We start from the raw sequence: 20,802 nt of genomic DNA, 5'->3' as shown, positions 1-20,802 counted from the left end.
TGCCGGCTGACAGTCTTATTACATTCAAGGTAAACAAAGAAACCAAACCAAAAAATATATTGCTTTAAGCCCCTTTCCTATAAGCTCACTTTGATTAAGACAAGAGCTAGACTTATTGTGTGGCAAGAGAAAGGTGGATTTCATATATCTACCCTGAAGCAATTCCAAAACAACAACTGTGCTTAGAATAAAAAAAAAAATATTGACATGAACACCTTTAAAGTTGGTTTAAATAGTTAAGGTGTGGCAGCCTTAATTATTTTGCAAATAGAAGTCCACTGTAAATAAGAATTATTAACTGCAATAAAGGGAAGTTCAAGAGGCAAGCACAAACAACACTGAAGCCTCAGTTTGAGCTGAATAAAAAGTACATAATTATATTGGAAAACATTCAGCTCTGGGCTCTCTGCCATACAGGAAGAGTGTTTAATTACCAACACTGGCATAGCAATATCAATAGAAGACTGAATATTCAAAAACTGCATGCAATTTCTTAATGCCCTTGATTCTTTCCCTTCCAAGGAAGAGACAAGGATCCCCATTTATCTTTTTTACTTACTCATGTGCCTCAAGTGCACAATCTGGGACTAGTGACTACTATTTTGAAACTTGCATTATAAATGGAGAACAGTGCCACTTCCCAGTGACTCAGTTAAAATACATTTATTCAAGATGATAGTCTTTATACCAAGGACAGGTTTTAACACTAATCTTTAAGAAAGTGAAGCATTCGATAATAGCCAGTATCTACAAGTACTTTCAATTACCTAAACTCTTTTCAAAGCAATTACACTGCTCCTGGTGAACCCAATAGCTCCTCTCAACAGGTTAATAAGAAGCAATTGTTTTACATCTTAGGCTGCAATCCAATCCTGGGAATAAGTCATATTGAATTCAATGGGGCTTGTTTCTGAATAGACATGTGGATTATGCACACCTACGTGGGAAGAGCCCTACTGAGTGAATGGAGTGATTTACTTCCAAGTTAACATTAATAGGATCAGGCTGAACATGACCAACAGCACGATCCTAACTATGTCTACTCTGAAGGCAATCCTATTGGATTCAATGGGACTTGCTCCCAGATAAATGAAGCTAGGATCATAGCCAAAGTGGGGTACATTTGAGTGTCAAAAATCAATAGTTTGATTGCCAAGGAAAAATATCCAGCAAGGATGTGACATTTAGGAATAAAATACCAATCTAGTCTGCACCTTCAGGTTCCTTACTAATGAGTGGAACTGATGGTGCTCTGATATCAGCAACAGGCAGTGGTGGTGCTTGCTTTTACTGTGAAATCTGTTCCAAGAGGCAATTAATACAACGCAGGTCAGCAGGTCCCAGATATTCCTAGTTGATGATTTTTTCCCATCATTGAAAGACTGCTTTCTTTACCAACCACACCTGTGTCAACCCACTGCTAAATTTCCATCTGTTACACTTCCCCAGTACAGGGAGGTGAAGACCTCGTGTCTTCTAATGTAGGGCTGGCCTTAGGGGGCATGAGAGGGGAAAGCACTGCTACATGCTTGCTGGGTGGTATAAAAGTATGCTCCCATTTCATAAGGGACTGAATGTTGTGGTGTGGCAGGGGGCGCCAGGACTGGCAGGATGAGGAGGGCACCAGCGGCTACTGGCGGTCCTCAGGATTGAAAGAACATAACTCACTACCACCTGAAGCCAATCAAAAGTCATTGGAACCAATGATGCCAAGAACCAGGTGGTGATTCTCTGCCCAGCAACTAAGGGCTCTGTAAGTAGAGAGGTAGCATGCAGCTGGGGCTGTCACAACTTTCTAGGGTGCATGCTCACAAGATGCCAGAATTGCACAAGAGGGGGAGGCTGCACATTGAAGACTGGTAGAGGCAATGATGATGGAGGGAAGTGAAGAGAGCATTACCTGAACAGTGAGTCATGGTGGGGAGCTGCTGTGATGCCAGACAGCGGGAGGAGGCCAAGGTCAGAGGCACTTTGGGAGAACCATCACTGCCGGCACCTAGGAACCATCAGGTCAGGATGGTGAGGGGGACCTGCTGTTGTCCTAGGCCTGATTATTATTATTATTATTGATATCATCATTATTTATTTAATTCATTGGTTGCTTTTCTCACCAAGGCAACGCAACGCAACTTACATCCTGATGCGCATGGAAGGCAACCACCCTGCTCCCAGATCTTTCATCTGATCCAGCAGTTGAGGAGAAGAGGCTGAAGCTATGCTCTACTGCCTCCAGTCATGCTTCTAGCATGTGGCCCTGACCATTCACCCACCAATCCATTCGGTTCTTCAGGGCAAAATAGTTGCCCATCTATGTTCTATACAAATAATAAATATTGCAGAGCAAGGATTTAGTGAAACCTGGGAAAACCGGACTTGCCATAACTAGACATACAAAGAAATTGTACCAAGGGAAGGGGAAGACATGAAGTGATTCTAATACATTATTGTGGGACACAGGTAAGAAAAGGTAGTGCTGATCACCATTCCTGCATTAAGCAGTGTCATAAGAGGCATGTTCAGCCATGCCATTATAACACAAATAAGAATAGTTGGTGTAGCATGTAGACCATTCGAGATACTAAGATGATTACTGAACTTTTCACCCTTACAACCACCAGATGTTGTAAAGTTTTACTGCAGATTAGGAATCTTGAGAGTCATATATTTAAGCCACTTCAAAGCTCTTTAGAGGAAGAGTTTGGTATAAGTAACTAATAAATATCACAATCTTCCATAATGCCTTTTTACAATCAACTGCATGTCCATCATATGGAAGTTTTTTCTACTGCACATTCCTCAAACGTTCTTATGGCCACGTCATATTCAAGTAGGTCAAAAGCCTTGCAGATAATAAATACACTAACTGCATTCCTGCTTTCCAGAATGCATTAGCATGAAAGAAAACCGTGTTGCTCTCTCATGATTACCCCTAATACATAACTACTGATGACTGAAAATCAATTGTCAACTAATCTGTAAGCACCTAGGAGGTTCTATTATGTGTGTCACTACCTTCTTAGACAGGGAAGCCTAACTAGCAGATTTGTTTCAAAATGATAAGGAAATAAGGCTTTTTCATTCAAGTTTTCATGTGCAAGAGGAAGATATTCTAAACTTCAGGATCCTTGCATGATTGTCAAGTCCTGCTGACACCACCTCACATTGTGCTCTAGCGTCATCCTGACATGCTTTACCATCCCCATCAATATTTCCAAAAGCCCTGCCAGCTTTCCTCTGTTGTAAAGGCAGGACACAAAGTAGGCACGGAATCCTTCTGACTTCTCCAAATCAATCCTGTCAAACTATTCTAAACATTCTGTACCTTTCTTTTTGATTTTATAAAGTATTTCTAAATCTCTCCTTGTGGTTTCTAGCACCTCGTGGGAATTTCAACACGCTTTGCACTCAAACTCTAGTCTAACGCAAACTCACTTCTTTTGTGAGTGGTGTGACTCTGAGCTGTAGGCAGAAGTCTATAAGGATCATGTAGCCAAGTTCTACATGACATCGTTGAAGCTCACTGCAGCTTTGATATAACTAGATAATTTCTGGTATATTAACTGCAGCAATGCTGAACAATATTTAATTTTGGGAGGAGGAGCACATGAAAACACACACACACAGAGAGCTCTGTCATAGGGTGGGGAACCTTCTTCAGCCAAATGGCCACATTCCCGGCTCAGCAACCTTTGGGGGGCAGCATAGGGCATTGCAGGCAGGGCCAGAGGAATGTAATACAACTGCTCAGTAGACTACAGTCCAGTCATGCAGAAATCAGCTTTTACTACACAGAGAAGCACCCCATTCATCACTCCAGCCATGCAAGCAAGAGGCATGATCACAGTTCAAGGAAACAGTCCAGGCACACAAAAGTATTCTCAGGGGGAGTGTGGAGCAGGACTGGAAAGGGGTGTGGCTTGGGGAGGGGCAGAGCCCAGACAGAGTCCTGAGGACCTGATACAAAGGCCTGGAGGGCCACATTCAGCCCCTGGGCCGAAGGTGCTTCACGCCTGTTCTGTGCCAAAGACTGAGAAACTAGATGGCAACAATACTCTTGTTCCGATAGCAAATCACATCACTAGAACGATGACTTCTGGCTCAAAAAGCTTTAATATCCTTTAAGGAAATGAGGCTCCCATAACCAAATTTTACTGAACAAAGCTTTGCAGATGTACCTAAAAGGTAGAAAAGTTTACTTTCAGTGTAGAAAAGAGACTTTGATTGCTTTCTCTTATATGTAAATAAGTCTGCAGGTTCATATCCTGACCTGGTCCTTAGGGATATCTACTACAGGCATAGGCAAACCTGGCCCTCCAGATGTTTTGGGACTACAACTCCCATCATCCCTGACCACTGGTCCTGTTAGCTAGGGATGATGGGAGTTGTAGTCCCAAAACATCTGGAGGGCCGGGTTTGCCTATGCCTGGTCTATTATTTCATTTCTATACCACGTTCATATCCTGCTTTCCCTCCAAGGTAGCATATCATGGGTCTCCTGCTTCACCATATCTTCACAGCAGCCCTGTCAGATAGGCCTTTCAGCCCAACCTATGTCCTAGCGGCTAGGACATATACCACTATACTACACTGACTATGTTTGAGCTGGTTCAATGTGGAGTCGTTCATTCTCAGAAAGAGACGTTTCATTCAGAAGAATGGAGCGGAACCTTGAGTTAGTTCATATTATAACAGCAATACTAGATTTTATTGTCCCTGGACTCCACTATCCTTGCCCCCCCCCTTTTTCTTTTTTTGACTATGCATTGCCAAGTACCACTCAAGCATCTTATGAAATCATTTGTATAGGAATTTGCATTATGCAAAGTACATTCCAATTATCTTTCATGACAACACTTCAGTTGGCCTGAGAGTCTCATCCAAGGTCATCAAGCAAACTTAAAAGCTTTATTGGGAGTCTCAACCTGAATCTCCTGTGTCAATGCCCAGCACAGTCTGCTGCTACTACTACAGTACAAAATATTTTCCAGTGGAATTGATTATAATGGGACAGGGTGGATAAAAATCAATGATTTAAAAAAATAAAAAAGATGGATTTTTAAAATTAAAATCAGATTTTTTAAAAATTTAAATCAGATTTTTAAAATAAAATGCTTTCGGAGGAAAAATCTTTCTAAATATAGTTTTCTATTTAATTTACATTATAGTCCAAAGGCTATTCATCAGGAAATAAGGATTTGTTTTAAGTTTTTCATGTGTGCTAAAATTCAGTCTAAGTTTTTGGTGTGTTTCTTTTTAAACTGTTTAACCACATCAGTTAACAAACATGGATACATATGCTATAATGTTATTGTTTTAGTTAAATACATTGTTTAAAATGGTTATTAAGGAAATGATTATTTTCCTCCTTCCAATAAAGTACAGCAGAAAAGTTGTCCAAATATAAACAGTTAACTAATTAAACCTCACCATAATTTCATAATTATCTATTTCTGATAGTATAAATCAATAATTTTTTATATAACTGTAAAAACTACTCTGAAAATTTATTATGCCAAAAATGAAACTTTCCTCTGGTTGTAAAAAGATTATACCAGCAAGAATGAGTCTTTCTGTAAAAAATATATGATTTAAATCAAGTCTTGCTGACTAGTGATTTAAATCAAACCCACCCTGCAATGGGACAAAGCGAAATCTTGCTCAGCCTGAGGAAAAAAAGCAACCATTATATCTCGAAGTGGCAGCAAGACAACCCAGTGTGCTTAATATTTAATATCTGGGCTTGGGAAACTCAAATCTACCCATATACGAAGCTTCAGATATATATACAGATTTCTTAAAAAAAAAACAAAAAAAAACCAATACCTGTTCTTTTACAGAAGCTAGAATAGTGGTGGCAGTAGCCTCTGTCTCCATGCCCGGACTTGTAGAAGGTTCCTGGGTGGTCTGTTGCAGTCCTTCTTCCAAAGAGATCTGCTCAGGAGCTGGCATATTGTCTGGGGGGAAAAATCAGTTTGACATTTGATGGTTATCTGTTCAATTCACTCATTGCCGCTTCTACACTAAAGAATGACATATACAATGGTACCTCGGGTTAAGAACTTAATTCGTTCTGGAGCTCCGTTCTTAACCTGAAACTGTTCTTAACCTGAAGCACCACTTTAGCTAATGGGGGCCTCCTGCTGCTGCCGCGCTGCCGCTGCATGATTTCTGTTCTCATCCTGAAGCAAAGTTCTTAACCCGAGGTAATATTTCTGGGTTAGTGTAGTCTGTAACCTGCAGCATATGTAACCTGAAGCATATGTAACCCGAGGTACCACTGTACCTAAAATTTCTGGGAGATACTTCTCCCCTAAAGTAGTATCAAAGAACTAGGGAGAGCCGCTTACAGGGAAGATGTGGTCTTGAAAATAATGTTCTACCCTTAAGCATGCCTCTTCTTTAAAGACAAACAGGAAAGTTACATACATAACAAAACATTTTAGAAAATGCAGCTTTTTTTGACTGTAACTCAATTGGCCAAATAATCAATAACATGGTGATAATTGGTAAAATGATTTCCCCATTAAAATCTGTATCTTAGCTATGTCAGATCTTTCTCTGCCCTCTACTTTTAGAGTGGCTGATAGTACTTACCTGAGACTACAAATCCGTTCCGCTAACCCGCTGAATCTATATCAACTACTTGTGACATTTTTTAATTACACCAGGAGTATCTGTTTTGTATGGACATACCCAGGCAGTCTTTGTACTTGTTGACTGCCAGCTGGTAATGTGTTTGGGGATTATCATGTGTAAAAATCATAGAGCAGGGGAACCACACAAAAAAGGGAAATAGACAGGAGCTGAGGGATGGCTGTAAGAAGATTCCTTCTTGCTTTACTTTTCGAAAAAGTTTTTTTTTACAAGTTTTTTTTTATATATAAAATGAAACTCAGATAGAAATAGAATCTGATATTTTCATTGTGCCATTGTGTCTGACATTAACCCGGAAGTATCTGCAAGGGTGGCTAAGCTGTTATCAACAGTATCTTCTTAAGAATGGCGCTATTTCGCAGGAAGAAATTCCAATGAAAATCCTCGTTATTACATATTCTTAAAAGGTTGTTTATTTGTATATATTTAAATTTTTATATATGTTTTATGATGGTCTATATTTGTAATGCCTGATAAAGGTTTGGCGAAGAAAGGAAGCAGAAAGGGGGAACGTATGCCTTCTTTCCAAATAAGAACCACTTTTCACATTTTGCACATTTGATCACCATGTGATTACTAGCAGATATGTTTTGCAACACATTAGTCTTGTAAAGATAGTGTTAGAAACTGCAATAGGAATGCTAGGAGCCATGTGGCTCCTGGGACCTAGGTTGTGGGCGCCAAAACAAAATGTCAAGGCACTTTTTAGTTTTTTTGCTGCTGCCCCGCTACCAGACCAGCATCAATACACACACACATTCTTTTTGCTACTGGGTGAATCAAGCAGTCTGCAGGGTAGCACGACTGCAGCAAGGCAGGTGGAGACACTGGGTGCCAAGGACATCTCCATCCAGTCGCAAAAGGCCGGCTGCCAAGTCGCAAAATGTGACCGGTGACCGACGAATTTCAAACACTGTTCACAAATGCAACAACAGTGGTACCTCGGGCTAAGTACTTAATTTGTTCCAGAGGTCCGAACTTAACCTGAAACTGTTCTTAACCTGAAGCACCACTTTAGCTAATGGGGCCTCCTGCTGCTGCTGTGAAACCGGAGCACGATTTCTGTTCTCATCCTGAAGCAAAGTTCTTAACCTGAAGCACTATTTCTGGGTTAGCAGAGTCTGTAACCTGAAGCGTATGTAACCTGAGGTACCACTGTAATCCATACATCTAAACCATATGCACCTCTTTTACATGTCTATAGTACAAAAAGAAATCACAACACACTATTTACAAAAAATAAAACACCCCCAAAACCCCCTTCAGTGCCCATAAGAGTTTATTTCCACAGACTACCTGGCGAGTGGTGACTTGTAAGCCTGTAAGAACATCTGGATTACTTCTAAATACCATCTTTTATCATATGCCCCAAGCTATGTATTTTCCAAGCTCCCAATCTTCATCTGTTTAGTATACCTTTTTATGGAAGGCATTCAACAAGTCAATTAACCTTTGCTACCTTTCTTCATACTTTCCCCAGTAAGGTCACGCAGCTTGCGCAAAGTAGTGACACGACCAGCATAAGGCACACAATGTATGTTTGAATCATTTCTGCTATATAAACCTATTAGTTTAAATGTAGTTCTTAATGATCCATAAATTTTGTTTGCCTTTTGACGAGTATAAAGCACTGAACGAATATTTTCAGGAACCAAAGTATTCTAAGAATGCCTTGAATAGCAGCAGCTAACTTTAAGAACCAAATGCAGTAAGGGCCTGCGGAGAGCTGCCCGAAGCCCGGGGTGCACAGCGCCGCGCTCCCCGGGCTTTGGGCTGCAGGCAGCTGTCTGCAAACCTGCGGAGCCCAGCGGGAGTTCCTGCGGGCTCCTCGGGCTTGCAGATAGCTTCCTGAAGCCTGGAACGCGAGATGGGTTGGTGCGCACCGACCCTTCTCGCTCTCCAGGCTTCAGCCAAAGCCTGCATTCGCTCCATAGGACGCACACACTTTCCCCTTTCATTTTTGGCGGGGAAAAAGTGTGTCCTATAGAGCGAAAAAAACGGTAATTCTGCACTTCTCAACAATAATTTTTACTTGCCATTTTAAGGACTACGTGTGTGAATCTTTTGATGCTAAGCCTGTCAGAAGCTTTGGCGCTTTGCTGTTCAGACCCTTTGCAGAAAACTGATTCAATTCTTTTGAAATCATCATTCCCTGTTTGGGACACAACAAAGATTTTCCACACTTTGAATACCAAAATTAAAAGCACAGGACTAGCCAAAAACATGCATATCCATGAAAAAGTGTTCCCTTCCATAACCGGAATAACTTTATGCATCCTTGAGCTGACACCTCCCAGCCATTCTGAAAATCCGGAGATCCAACAGATGTGCTAATCCCAGAGTGGTTTTAATGCATTATTTTATGTCTAAATGTAACCAGTGAGAGAAGATAGTGCTATATTTTATTTAAGTGGTTAGCCATTAAAAAAAAAAAATTGCTAAGTGCCCTCTACTCTACTACTTTGAATGTAGTGTGCTGTTTTATCCCTACTTTGATTTTGCTGAGCCAGAGGAGCCGTTGAAAATTATGTTCAAGCAAGGCAGAAAATGGGACTGCCCTCTAGAAGCCCAAATCTGGGGAAAGGATGCCATTTGCTGCCTCTTCAAGCAGGTGGACCTATACAATACCCACCTGGTGGTGCAAAGCTCCCAAACCCAAGTCAGAAGACCACTTCCTTTGTCTATAGATTAATTATTTGAGAGCACTAACCAGATTTGACCAAACTGCGGGAGGCAGTGGAAGACAGAAGTGCCTGGTGTGCTCTGGTCCATGGGGTCACGAAGAGTCGGACACGACTAAACAACTAAACAATAACAACAACCAGATTTAACAATAAGGAGCAGCATCTCAACAGCTCTTTGGCCTGCATAGCAGTATCTGGGAAAGCTACTGCTTCTAGTAGTCTCCTCTAGTCTAGTACTTCCACAGGCACAGTACTAATGAGAGGAAGCTAGCTATGTCCCTGAAAAAATAAACCTGGAAAGAAGAACCTTTGCTGTGACCTTCTTTCCAAACAAGGTGGTGGTGTTATTGTTGTCCCAACCACAGCAAGTACTAACTTGATTTGATGTCGATCAAGAGTTTCAGGCAAGACATGAACAACCTTCTTCGTCACAAGCATCTTGGTAACAATCTTTCACCAGACAGCTACAACAAGCTGAGACACAACAAGATGACCATGATATCATCCCAGTCGTTACAGATTCTTTAGAAAGCATTGCTTTGGACTCACATTTTCAGAACCTACTCCACATGCAAACCTTCCTCTGAATTTGGAAGGGATCTACTTCTGCCATGCAGATCAGATGGCAGACGTTAAAAGAGCTTTCATTGATGTCATAAAATGTGATTGCTTTTTCGAATTCCCCCCCCTCTCTAAGGTATTTATCTCAAAATCTTAATTTGTCTTACTGCTTCTGCAATTTTAAAGTGTTCTCACTTGCACTTTAAGCATGGCCAGTGAGCCAAGTGGTTGCGTGGAGGCTTTCTGGGAAGCAGTTCAATGAGGCTTACTCCCTAATAAGTGTGCATAAGACTGCAGCGTAAAACTAGCAGCTGGAAAATGTGCTAGATGTAGTGAGAGCTGTGTTTTGTTTAAAGCATCAGTCAGCAAAGCATGAGACTGTTAACCTCGGGGTTGTGGGTTCATGTCCCACGAAGGGCAAAAGCATGGGTAGGCAACCTAAGGCTTGTGGGCTGGACACGGCCCAATCACCTTCTAAATCCGGCCCAAAGACGGTCCGGGAATCAGCGTGTTTTTACATGAGTAGAATGTGTCCTTTTATTTAAAATGCATCTCTGGGTTATTTGTGGGGCATAGGAATTTGTTCATTTTTTTTCTCTTCAAAAAATAGTCTGGCCGCTCACAAGGTCTGAGGGACAGTGGACCGGCCCCCCATTGAAAAAGTTTGCTGACCCCTGGGTAAAAGGCTCCTGCATCTCTGGGGGTTGGACTAGATGGCCCCTGTGGTCCCTTCCAACTCTAGATTTCTGTCATTCTGTTATAAATTCAATAAATAATAATAATATTCTATCAGAGCTTAAAACTGTTCACAGAAGATCACTGTTTTAAACAGAACCATTTTTATTTTAAATAGCAACATACATGAAGTGCATTAGGGTAATTATACTCCCTTGTACAAAATATAACAAAGTGGCTGAATTACTATTACTATTAAGTAAGTTTCTCTCTATTGGCAAGCTCTTGGGAGCATGTCTTCTAGTTAAGATGTAGGCCAAAATGTACAGCCTACATGAAATGTCTTTCCGTCCCTGTAGTATTACTAATTTTTTACAAGTGCCCCAATAGACTAATCGAAAAGGTGACTTTCAGCTTATCACATTCACATTCTGCAATGCATGAATAGTTAGAGAAGAAAAAAAAGAGCACTTTCTGGCAAGGGGTGATGTAAGGCCCTGCATGCCCTAAGGCTTACTGAGGCTTGTTTTAGTAAGAAAATTTCACCTTCATTTGTTCCATATAACATTGGTAGTTGAGTTGACATGTGATAATTATAGCCTGCTTGTTCTGATTATTGTACTTTCTCTAATTCATTGCTGAAGTGATTTATAGCGCCAGTAAATTATGAAAAAAATAAATGTATCTATTGCAATGTTGTTTTAAAAAACAAAAATAGTGCATCACTACAAACCATAAAGTGCAAAAGCTCTGGATCAGGATGTTCGCGATTCATATTAAAAATGACAAACAATTTTTTTTGGAAAGGAAGTGATTTTAGATAACAAGCTCTGCCCAAATACTAAACTGAAGGAACAGCCTTTTGCAGCTGGGATGCACATAGAATATTTTTGACTCATGCTCAGGTGGATGCGATTTACTGCTTACTACTGCATGCTCTAAATAGAAGCTAAGTAACAGATAAAATTATGCAGTGACAAACATCCATTCATCTGTGGCTCTAAGTAAATGTCGCTGTTCCACTGTATAATACAACCTGATGGCTTATGGATTTTGGCCTGAAGAGTAAACGAGTGTCAAGAAAGCACATGACAGGGTAGGAGAACACGTACGCAAGAAGGGATTAAAACACACTTTTAAAAGAGCATACCTTAAGCAATTATTAGCATACTGACTAACTACATTAACGAAAGCTGAGAAAGAACATCTCTGCTCCTCCTAAGGTACACACATCTGTAGCAGGAACCACATGAACATGCTAGGAAAAAGACACATGGCAACTTGCGACTCAAGTACTACTTCTCTTTCCTTGGCAAGCTTTGTATCTTTCTGCAGTAATCAGGAATGTCCAAAGTCCGTTTCAGGGTTTAAACCCGGCTCCTGTGGCCGTTTATTTCCTGGGATAAAAATCCTAAAAAAAGCTCAAAAACTTCAATCCTAAAAAAAGGTTGAAAACTTTGGTCAGCCCTCACGGCCCTTCACTTCATCAAATCTGGCCCTCTTTGAAAAATGTTTGGACACCACTGTCCTAGATCATGGGTAGGCAAACTAAGGCCCCGGGGCTGGATCCAGCCCAAAGGCCTTCTAAATTCAGCCCGCGGACGGTCTGGGAGTCAGCGTGTTTTTACATGAGTAGAATGTGTCCTTTTATTTAAAACGCATCTCTGGGTTATTTGTGGGGCATAGGAATTCGCTCATTCTCCCCCCCCAAAAAATATAGTCCGGCCCCCCCACAAGGTCTGAGGGACAGTGTACCGGCCCCCTGCTGAAAAAGTCTGCTGACCCCTCTCTTAGATGAATGACTGAAAAAAAGAATAGGTGCTGATGACCCATTTTACATGAGCGGTGAAAGTAATGATTTTACGATGAAGAATATCAGGATTGTGTTTTGTAGGATCAAATACTATGCTATAAGGTACAATGTTTCTTTTTATGAAGTCATATTTCCAATAATAATAATAATAATACCCTACCCACTCTGGGTGGCTTCCAACAAATATAAAAGCATAATAAAACATCAAACATCTAAAACATCCCTATACAGGGCTGCCTTCAGATGTCTTCTAAAAGTTGTATAGCTATTTATCTTCTTGACATGTGATGGGAAGGCACTCCACAGGCTGGGCGCCACTACCGAGAAGGTCCTCTGTCTTTCTTGAATTGCTTTATCTCATATAGAAGCCTAACTGAGCATCCCTGTCCTGATAATCCAAAATCCACATGCTTTCTCACCACATATATACAGCTTCAATTGATTACCGAACTCTTCGGCTTCCCTTTCAAACCCTGTCACTTCTGTCCAATGCTGCCTCTTCCTACGCCGCCACCTCCATCTTGAAATTAGGCCAACTTGGTTTTCACTGTGATGTACACTCTGAGAAACTTGGGGAAATAACATGAAAATTTATTCATGCCTTCCTACGCCCCCAAGCTTCCAGCAATGGGTACTTAAGGTTTAAGAAAGGAAGGGAGGGAAGAGAAAAAGGAAAGAAAGCTGGACAGCAAGTTCTATGGTAATATTCCCATTAGAAATCAGAAAGAGTCTTGAAGATAGTATGATGAAACTATTTCTGTACTTTCATGTAATAAGAGAATGTAGGTTGGGCATTTCTACTGCCTTAGTCACAATAAGGCTAGACTATACAGCTGCTTTCATATGATCAGCGATTTCCTGTCTTCTTGTGTAGGTGGTAGCAATTTTATCAGTGTAGGCACAAAAGACTGTTCATAAATTATAGAAGTTACTATCTCCCTTCCTTTCACGTCTTTCCCTCTGAGCTCTAATGTACTTTTTTAAAAGCTACAGCTTTCCCCACCCCTTTAGAATATTAAAGTATTGTTTAAAATATTAGCTCTCTTGTTCTCATAAGAAGAACTGTATTTCCTGGAACATATGTTCCACTTGCTTTATGTGAATTGCAAATAAGTTTAGGGAAGGCATGTTCAGGGAGAGGAAAATGTACTTCCTCCAGGAAATGTACAGAACACAGTGAGTGTGTGTTTTTGTGTGTAAATCCTTTTCCACTTAGCTTTTTAGCTAGGCACTGGCAGGCACTACTAACACCCTCTTCAAAAAGTCTAGCGCAAAGGCAAAAGAGAGTGGTCGCCCCACAACACTTTTCTAGGTGTAAGGCCTGCACAGTGGTAGCACAAATCACCTCCTTCCCCAAAGTTCTCTGCACACGCTATAGGACTTGGTAGAAGGGTCAGCCACAAACAAAAGCTGGCTAGCAAACCAATTAAAAATCTGCGGACTTTATGCACATGCATTTTTCAATTGCTCTATAGCCTATGACTCTAGCTTGCCTCAATAGGATTATATGATACCACCATGACCCAGTTTTTAATTATGTTATGTCGAACACAGTTTTGTTTGAGAATTTGAAATTATTATTCATTTACTGACTGCAGCCTATATGGTTATAAGCTTCTGATGGGAAAGCTATTAATTATGTTGTGTGTCCCGAGTTCCCGTGTTGAGGAGGTGGGAAGAAAACCTGTTCTGGAAGAGGCCTTACTCCCCTGGAAACAGCAGCTGCCCTTGAAGAGGACTCAGAAACTTCAACTGGTCTAAAATGCAGCGACCAGATTACTGACTGGAGATCTATTTAGACCTTATATAACCCTTGTGTTAGAACAGCTGCAGTGCTTGCCGGTTTGTTTCTGGGCCCAACTCAAGGTGCTCGTGTTAGTGTTCAACACCCTAAACAACTTAAGCCCCAAATACCCAAAAGACTGCCTCCTTCCCTACAGATCTTCAACATGGGTACCAAGATCAGCAGAGGGAGACCTCTTGGGTGTTCCACTCCATTCAGAGTTTTCAGTGGGGACACCCTCCCCACAGAGGTGTATCTGGCGTCTTCACTATGCAGTTTTCAGCAAAAGTAAACTAGCAGGTAATGAACTGAATTAATAATAATACTTTCTCCATTGAGTGAATGGCTTATGAGAACTTGGGGCATGTGACCAGACTCACAAACATAATAAAGAGTCAAAGAAGGAAGACAGGTAGACAACTGTGAAAAATGGAGCACTTAAAAAAAACTGAAATAATGTACATGACACACTACCTTATTGTTGGGAGTAATAAGGAGAAAATATTTTATCATTTTTGTCGTGATCTGTTGTAATCTTATCACTACTACCTGCCTGAGCAAAATAATATGCAATATATAAAACAAATTCTGGTGATAATTACATAAAGATTTGTTTTTCTCTCTTTACTGTTATGATTAGAATTATTACAATAAGAACAATCAGACAAGTAAGAAGTCTGCACTTTTATATTAATGGAAAAAACACAAAACCTTGCATGAGATCTTAAAACTGCAGATTAGAGTTGAAATCTAATACTGTTATTTATTATAATACCCGAGTGGTGTTATTTAGCATACTTTCCAAGTGTTAGTAGGTACTCAAGAATAACTCAAAATAACTTCTATCTTAAACTACTGAAGCAAAACATGCAAGATGTTTGGATTTAATTTAGTATCAGATTCATTTTTACGGCCAAGGAAAATTAAGTTGTCCATTAGAATTCTTTTGTACAACACGAGATACTCACAACCTAATGTTTGCTTTTGGGTGGGGGAGGGGGGTTACAAGGTTTGATATATTGTGCTTCATTGCAAATTGATTATGATCCGTTTTAGAAATAGGACATCCTTGTTCCTCTGAAGATTTAGCCCCTTATAGCTCACTTGCTGTGTAGGTTAACAAACATTAGCATCAAATCTAAGAGGGAAGGAATATGTGTCCTTAAATACCATCCTTTCCTTTCTTCCTGAAATCACTCTGATGAAGTGGGGGCTGCAGCCCAATTCAACAGGTTCATTCCCACCACACAAGATTTAGGAATAAATATGGTTTAACAATGCAACTTTTCTTTCCATGATAGTTTGGCACAGAACTAAATAATAAATAGTCCTTTTTAATCTTATTTTTTCCGATTAATACACTTACTATGCATAGTATAAAGATGCTTTGAAAATTTTTACTCAGTGAACCCTCGTAAGAATGGGGGACACAACCAGATTTTTGTTTAATAGCGGTTGGCAGTAGTCAGTTTTGTCTACTGCAGGCATGGCCAAACTCGGCCCTCCAGATGTTTTTGGGACTACAACTCCCATCATCCCTAGCTAACAGGACCAGTGGTCAGGGATGATGGGAATTGTAGTCCCCAAAACAGCTGGGGGGCCAAGTTTGGCCATGCCTGGTCTACTGAGTTTGGGAAACACTAGAACTTCAACCTATACAGAAGTTAGTAATTAGTCTTCCATTATATTCTTAGGTGAGCTTGTGTATGCTTACAGAACTAGCATTGATTTGCAGAAACCGAGGACACACTTACTGTGGTTAAAAATGACTACCTATATAGACTAGCTTTCTACAAATAAGAGAACAAAACTTGTTTAAAAAGGGGGTCTCCGTGTATGGCAAGGGTCATCAACCATTTTGGACCAGTAGGCACATTTTTAATTTTGAGAGTGTTGTGTGCACCAGTCACAACATGGCTGCCATAAGAGGCAAGACATAACACAAAATTAGAGAAGGGTTCTGTCATTGTGAAGCTTTCCCCATAACTGCATTTCCATAACAGAAAAAGCTTCTGCAATTCTGTTGAATTTTTGCCTGCCATACAGCCAGCAACCCTTTTATTCCCAATACAACTCTATGGTGACATCTTGTACTCACTAACAACAACAACAATAGTAATAGTAATAGTAATAATAATAATAATAATAATAATAATAACAATAATAATAATTTTATTATTTATACCCCGCCCATCTGGCTGGGTTTCCCCAGCCACTTGGGAGTAAGCCCCATTAAACACAGGGACTTACTTCTGAGTAGACAAATATACTATTGTACTGCAAGTTAACTAGACACTGAATTCCTAATGACTGCCTGATCTTTAGCTCCTGAACATCAGGAGACATGCCTCTTTGCAAAGTTTTGATATTTGCCCTTTGTGGGGAATTCTTTAACATCTGCCCACAATTATTTTCTGTGAATTCTAGTACCTGCCTGATCTCAGACGAGCCTACCACAGAAGAAAAGTGCTAAGGAAAAGGAAGGACAAACTACAGAAATTCCAAAGATTTGCAAATATGATTCAGGTAGGAAAAGGAGGACAAAATAGCAGATATCAGAACCCTGAGGATTCCTCTCACCTGGTGTCCAAAAAACTCCCTCCACTCATCAATCACAGCTCTGGCTTCATTCATTGACTAAAAACACTGGTAGAAGGCTCCAAAAGAAATTGCTTAGAAGGGTACCTGCACATTTTGTTATGTACCCTTCCTTCTAGGAGGGTGAGAGGCTTAAAATAAGGTACAAGTGAAGGCCTTTGTGGGCCACAGGTTGGCAACTCCTGATTTATGGAACTGAAGCACACATTATTCAAGATTTGCAATTTATTTACTGAAGTTAATCAATGTTGGTAAATAATATGGAAAGGTACATTTTAGAAACTATCATGTAAAAATACTGAAAAGGCAATCCATTTTAATACGCTCTTTTAGCCACACCTTCTATGGTTGTATAGTTTTGTTACAGCTCAGTGTGGAAATTCTGCTAATAAAATCCAGTCATCCAGTCTGGCACGTTTCATATCATGGTAACAATGCAAAAGATAATTTACACAACACACTAAATCACAGGAGTGGAATGCTCTGATTTGAAATAGCTATTCAAACTCTTAACACAATAAAATTAAAGGCTCAAATACAGGACATAATCTAGACTGATAAATGACTATTGGCTTATAATGGCAACTCATACTCCCTGAACTGGCAAATAGATGGGCTCTATTGGATCTGTAACATCTATATTGCTGGGAACTAGGTAGCACTATTAGATTCAATGGAACTTAAAAGCATTTCACAAGTTTTTTTTAATCACCTTTGAAATGTTTCATTCTATCTGTGGCACTCTTACCCTCACAGATATTGGTATCCTCTCTCCACAATCAGCTAAAACTTGCCTTTTTAATTGCAATACAAGACTGCCATTTAGTACAAGTCTAGCTAATACCTGGTGCTAGAAAAATACATGTGATATCTCAGGGTACTTTCGTGATACAGATAAATACTGAGTACTTACAGTTTTAACCGAATCTATATTTTTGTTGTTGGGCGGCTTTCCACATAAGAAAAAAGGTAACTAAGCAACCAGTCTCTCTCTAAATACAGCAGCAGAACTGCAAAATCCGTTACTAAGCATCACATCTATACAGGTTAAGTACAAACAAAATCTCCGTATGAAACAGAGCCCACATAAGAATTCTAATCCAAAGAATCTTAATTATCTAAAAAGATGAACATATGTAATAAAGAAAACAAAAAGTCTAACGAAAGCAGTTATAGGGAACATGACTGCTAGGAAGACTTATTGTAGAGAGCTTATACTTAGTTCCTATCTTCAATAATGCTCTGAAGTGGCATTATTAGTTTTATAAGATACATTTACAGACAGAACCTACTTGGGCTGCAGTTCCATGAACACTACATAGCAAGTCCCATTCAACTTGGTGAGACTGACTGCTGAGCAAGCACACACTATTAGATTGCACTATTAGATTCAATGGAACTTAAAACGCTCTTTCTTTTTCTGAAAACGTGTAAGAGGACTCATACCAATCAACCACAGAAGTGTGTCCTTTCCAACATGAGCACCTACCTCCAATGCTCTCTTAATGAGTTTTCTTACCTGCACTGAGAATTGTAATACAACTTCGATATATTTACTAGAAATGTAACGGGATTTACAAGCCACTAGGCTTAGAATGAGAGATTTAAACTTGAAGTCAAAGTGAGTCTTCTAACACAGAGCACTCAAAGATTGAGAGCCAGGACTATACTAGCGCAAGTGTGGTGTACGGTTACTCTCTCATATTCCTAGGAATCTCAGCTTTCATCAAACCTGTTCCGAGTGCTCTTCTAGGCCTTGTTGATTCTAAAGAAGTGTTCAAAATTAGCCAGGCACTGGGCACATTTTGCACCTGGCTATTGGCCACTTGCGACCATGTAAAGATGCCAGGGTGCCAGGATGGCGTCTGATATCTTCACCAACTGGAGGTACATGCCTGAGGATCATTGGATCTGGACTGTTTTCACACACTGATACCACATCCTGTAGAATTATATCAGTTATATTTTATCTGCACAATCAGAATGAATTTCAGGAACCCCCCCCCTTTTTTTGGTGCAGCCTGAGCAGGGGCAGTGAACAACATTACAGTCAGCTGTTGTAGCTTGTCTTCACTTACCCTACCGCACTGCCCTGCTCACAGTTGTGAATATTCTTAGGTTATGAATGGTCCGTTCACCATTAAGAAAAAGAAGCAGGAATAAGCCACTGTATTTGTGGGCTTTCCCTGGATCAAGAGACTTTTCTTCTTTAAGTTCCCAACATTCTTAACCTAGCTCAAGGTTGTCATCTGAACTAGCCAGAGGTTTAACCGATAATCAATCACAGTCATTCCATCATTCGAAAAATAAGACTTTAGACCCATCTTGCCCAAAAATGGCAATTACGCATTCCGTTTTGTCAACTGCAACCTTGGTTTAAGGAGCCATTTGGCCCCTAGCTTATATATCTGACTTTCTAACACCGTTCTGAAGTCATATTTAGAAAGTCTGCAATATGCTGTCTGCAAAAGACTCAAAGCATACATGCAGTCTAGAAAGTGTTTCCTAGCACTTTAAGTCTTTCATATTATCAGTATTATCCTGAGGTTGTCAACTTGCACAGCCATCAACGTTATATGCATATTAAAAACTGAGGAAAAGCTAGGAGCCAATGCCAATCAGGCCACTTCTTGGTGGCATTTAGAGCATTTTCTTATGTGAGGCTCAGTTTGGGATGGCAGTTGAGCTAGGAATTGGCAGCAAAGATTCAGTGTTTATGTCAAGCACAACGTTTAAATGTTAGTTAATGCATGAGCATAGAGGTGGAGGCAGAAGGTCAACTGCTTCAGTCACAGCTTTTTTCACTTGACATCTGGACAAATACTACCAGCCTCTCAAAGAACTGCTGCCTTTTTTGAACAAAGAAAGCAGCAATTGATTAATTATTGCAGAGAACATATATGAAAATGCAAAGTGTTCTAGACTGTTAGGAATAAGTACTGTAGCACTGTCATTCTTTTGGAGAGTTCAATAAACAAGAAAATCCTCGGTGACCTCAAACAGATGTCTTTTGAGAAATACAGCTTGTGCAGATGTAACACGTGAGTTTTACCTACAGTTAAGACATTGTAAGCAAGTTTCTCTCCTACATGGCACAAGTCTTCTGCAGGTTCTAAGTTCTAACTAATTTCTAGGTTGATATTAACACCAATGTCAACAAAAGCTAAGCATGGCAACAGTAGTTAACGCTACTTTGGATTTTATCTTAACCATGGCTAAAAACCAGGGTTGGGTTAAGAGGGAACCCAAGTTAGTGTTAACTACTTGTGTCATGCTTAACCATGGTTAAAATGGCATAGGAAATTCACATCAGAAAGGAGATTGGCAATTGTGGAAGTATATGGTCTTGTGCCCTATGCCTAGTAATTTAACCATGGTTAAGAGATTTGAGATGCTAGTCTGGCAAAGCCCCATGGTGAATTTCTTGACTGACCCAGAGTATGCCATTGGCAACACTTATGGCTGGCAAATTTTATTTCTCCTTCCCTTCTACTATTGAACTGTTCTGTCAACCAGACCAGAGTGTCCTGCCCAACAAAGATGGTGTGATCCTAGGATGTTACCACTGATGCAGAACCATTTTTCACTTAAGTCAAATTTGGCTGAATTAGATAAAAATAGATTCTTCAACTTGTAGTCAGCTTAACCAAATTTGGCTACAGGCAGAATTCTATATTTTGATCTGCAAACAACTTCTTACTAAATCAATGAACCTTGGAAAATGTATTTGCTCCAAGAACAACAAACAGAACTCTAACCTGAAAAAACCCCAAAGCTTTTCCTAAAACTGGATTGACAAAATACAGTGGTACCTCAGGTTAAGTACTTAATTAGTTCCGGAGGTCTGTTCTTAACCTGAAGCACCACTTTAGCTAATGGGGCCTCCTGCTGCTGCTGTGAAACCGGAGCACGATTTCTGTTCTCATCCTGAAGCAAAGTTCTTAACCCGTGGTACTATTTCTGGGTTAGCGGAGTCTGTAACCTGAAGCGTATGTAACCCGAGGTACCACTGTACATTCTTCTTTAATTTCAGA

The 20,802-nt window shown here is 40.1% G+C and overlaps 1 protein-coding gene across 3 annotated transcripts in view; it reads right to left on the bottom strand.

The window, feature by feature from the left end:
* PKP4 (plakophilin 4) overlaps nt 1-20,802 on the bottom strand; it is a 99,937-nt gene that overhangs the window by 70,047 nt on the left and 9,088 nt on the right. For all 3 annotated transcript variants that reach the window (XM_079977134.1, XM_079977132.1, XM_079977133.1), the window contains exon 2: nt 5,824-5,954. In XM_079977134.1, coding sequence (XP_079833260.1) covers nt 5,824-5,949 — 126 coding nt within the window. In that variant the 5' untranslated portion in view covers nt 5,950-5,954. The remainder of the gene's footprint in view (nt 1-5,823; nt 5,955-20,802) is intronic.

Source organism: Podarcis cretensis (genome assembly GCF_951804945.1).
Source record: "Podarcis cretensis genome assembly, chromosome: 1".
NCBI classification, from domain to species: domain Eukaryota; kingdom Metazoa; phylum Chordata; class Lepidosauria; order Squamata; family Lacertidae; genus Podarcis; species Podarcis cretensis.
Note: the sequence above shows the minus strand (reverse complement) of the source record. Positions and strands in the feature narration are given on the sequence as shown.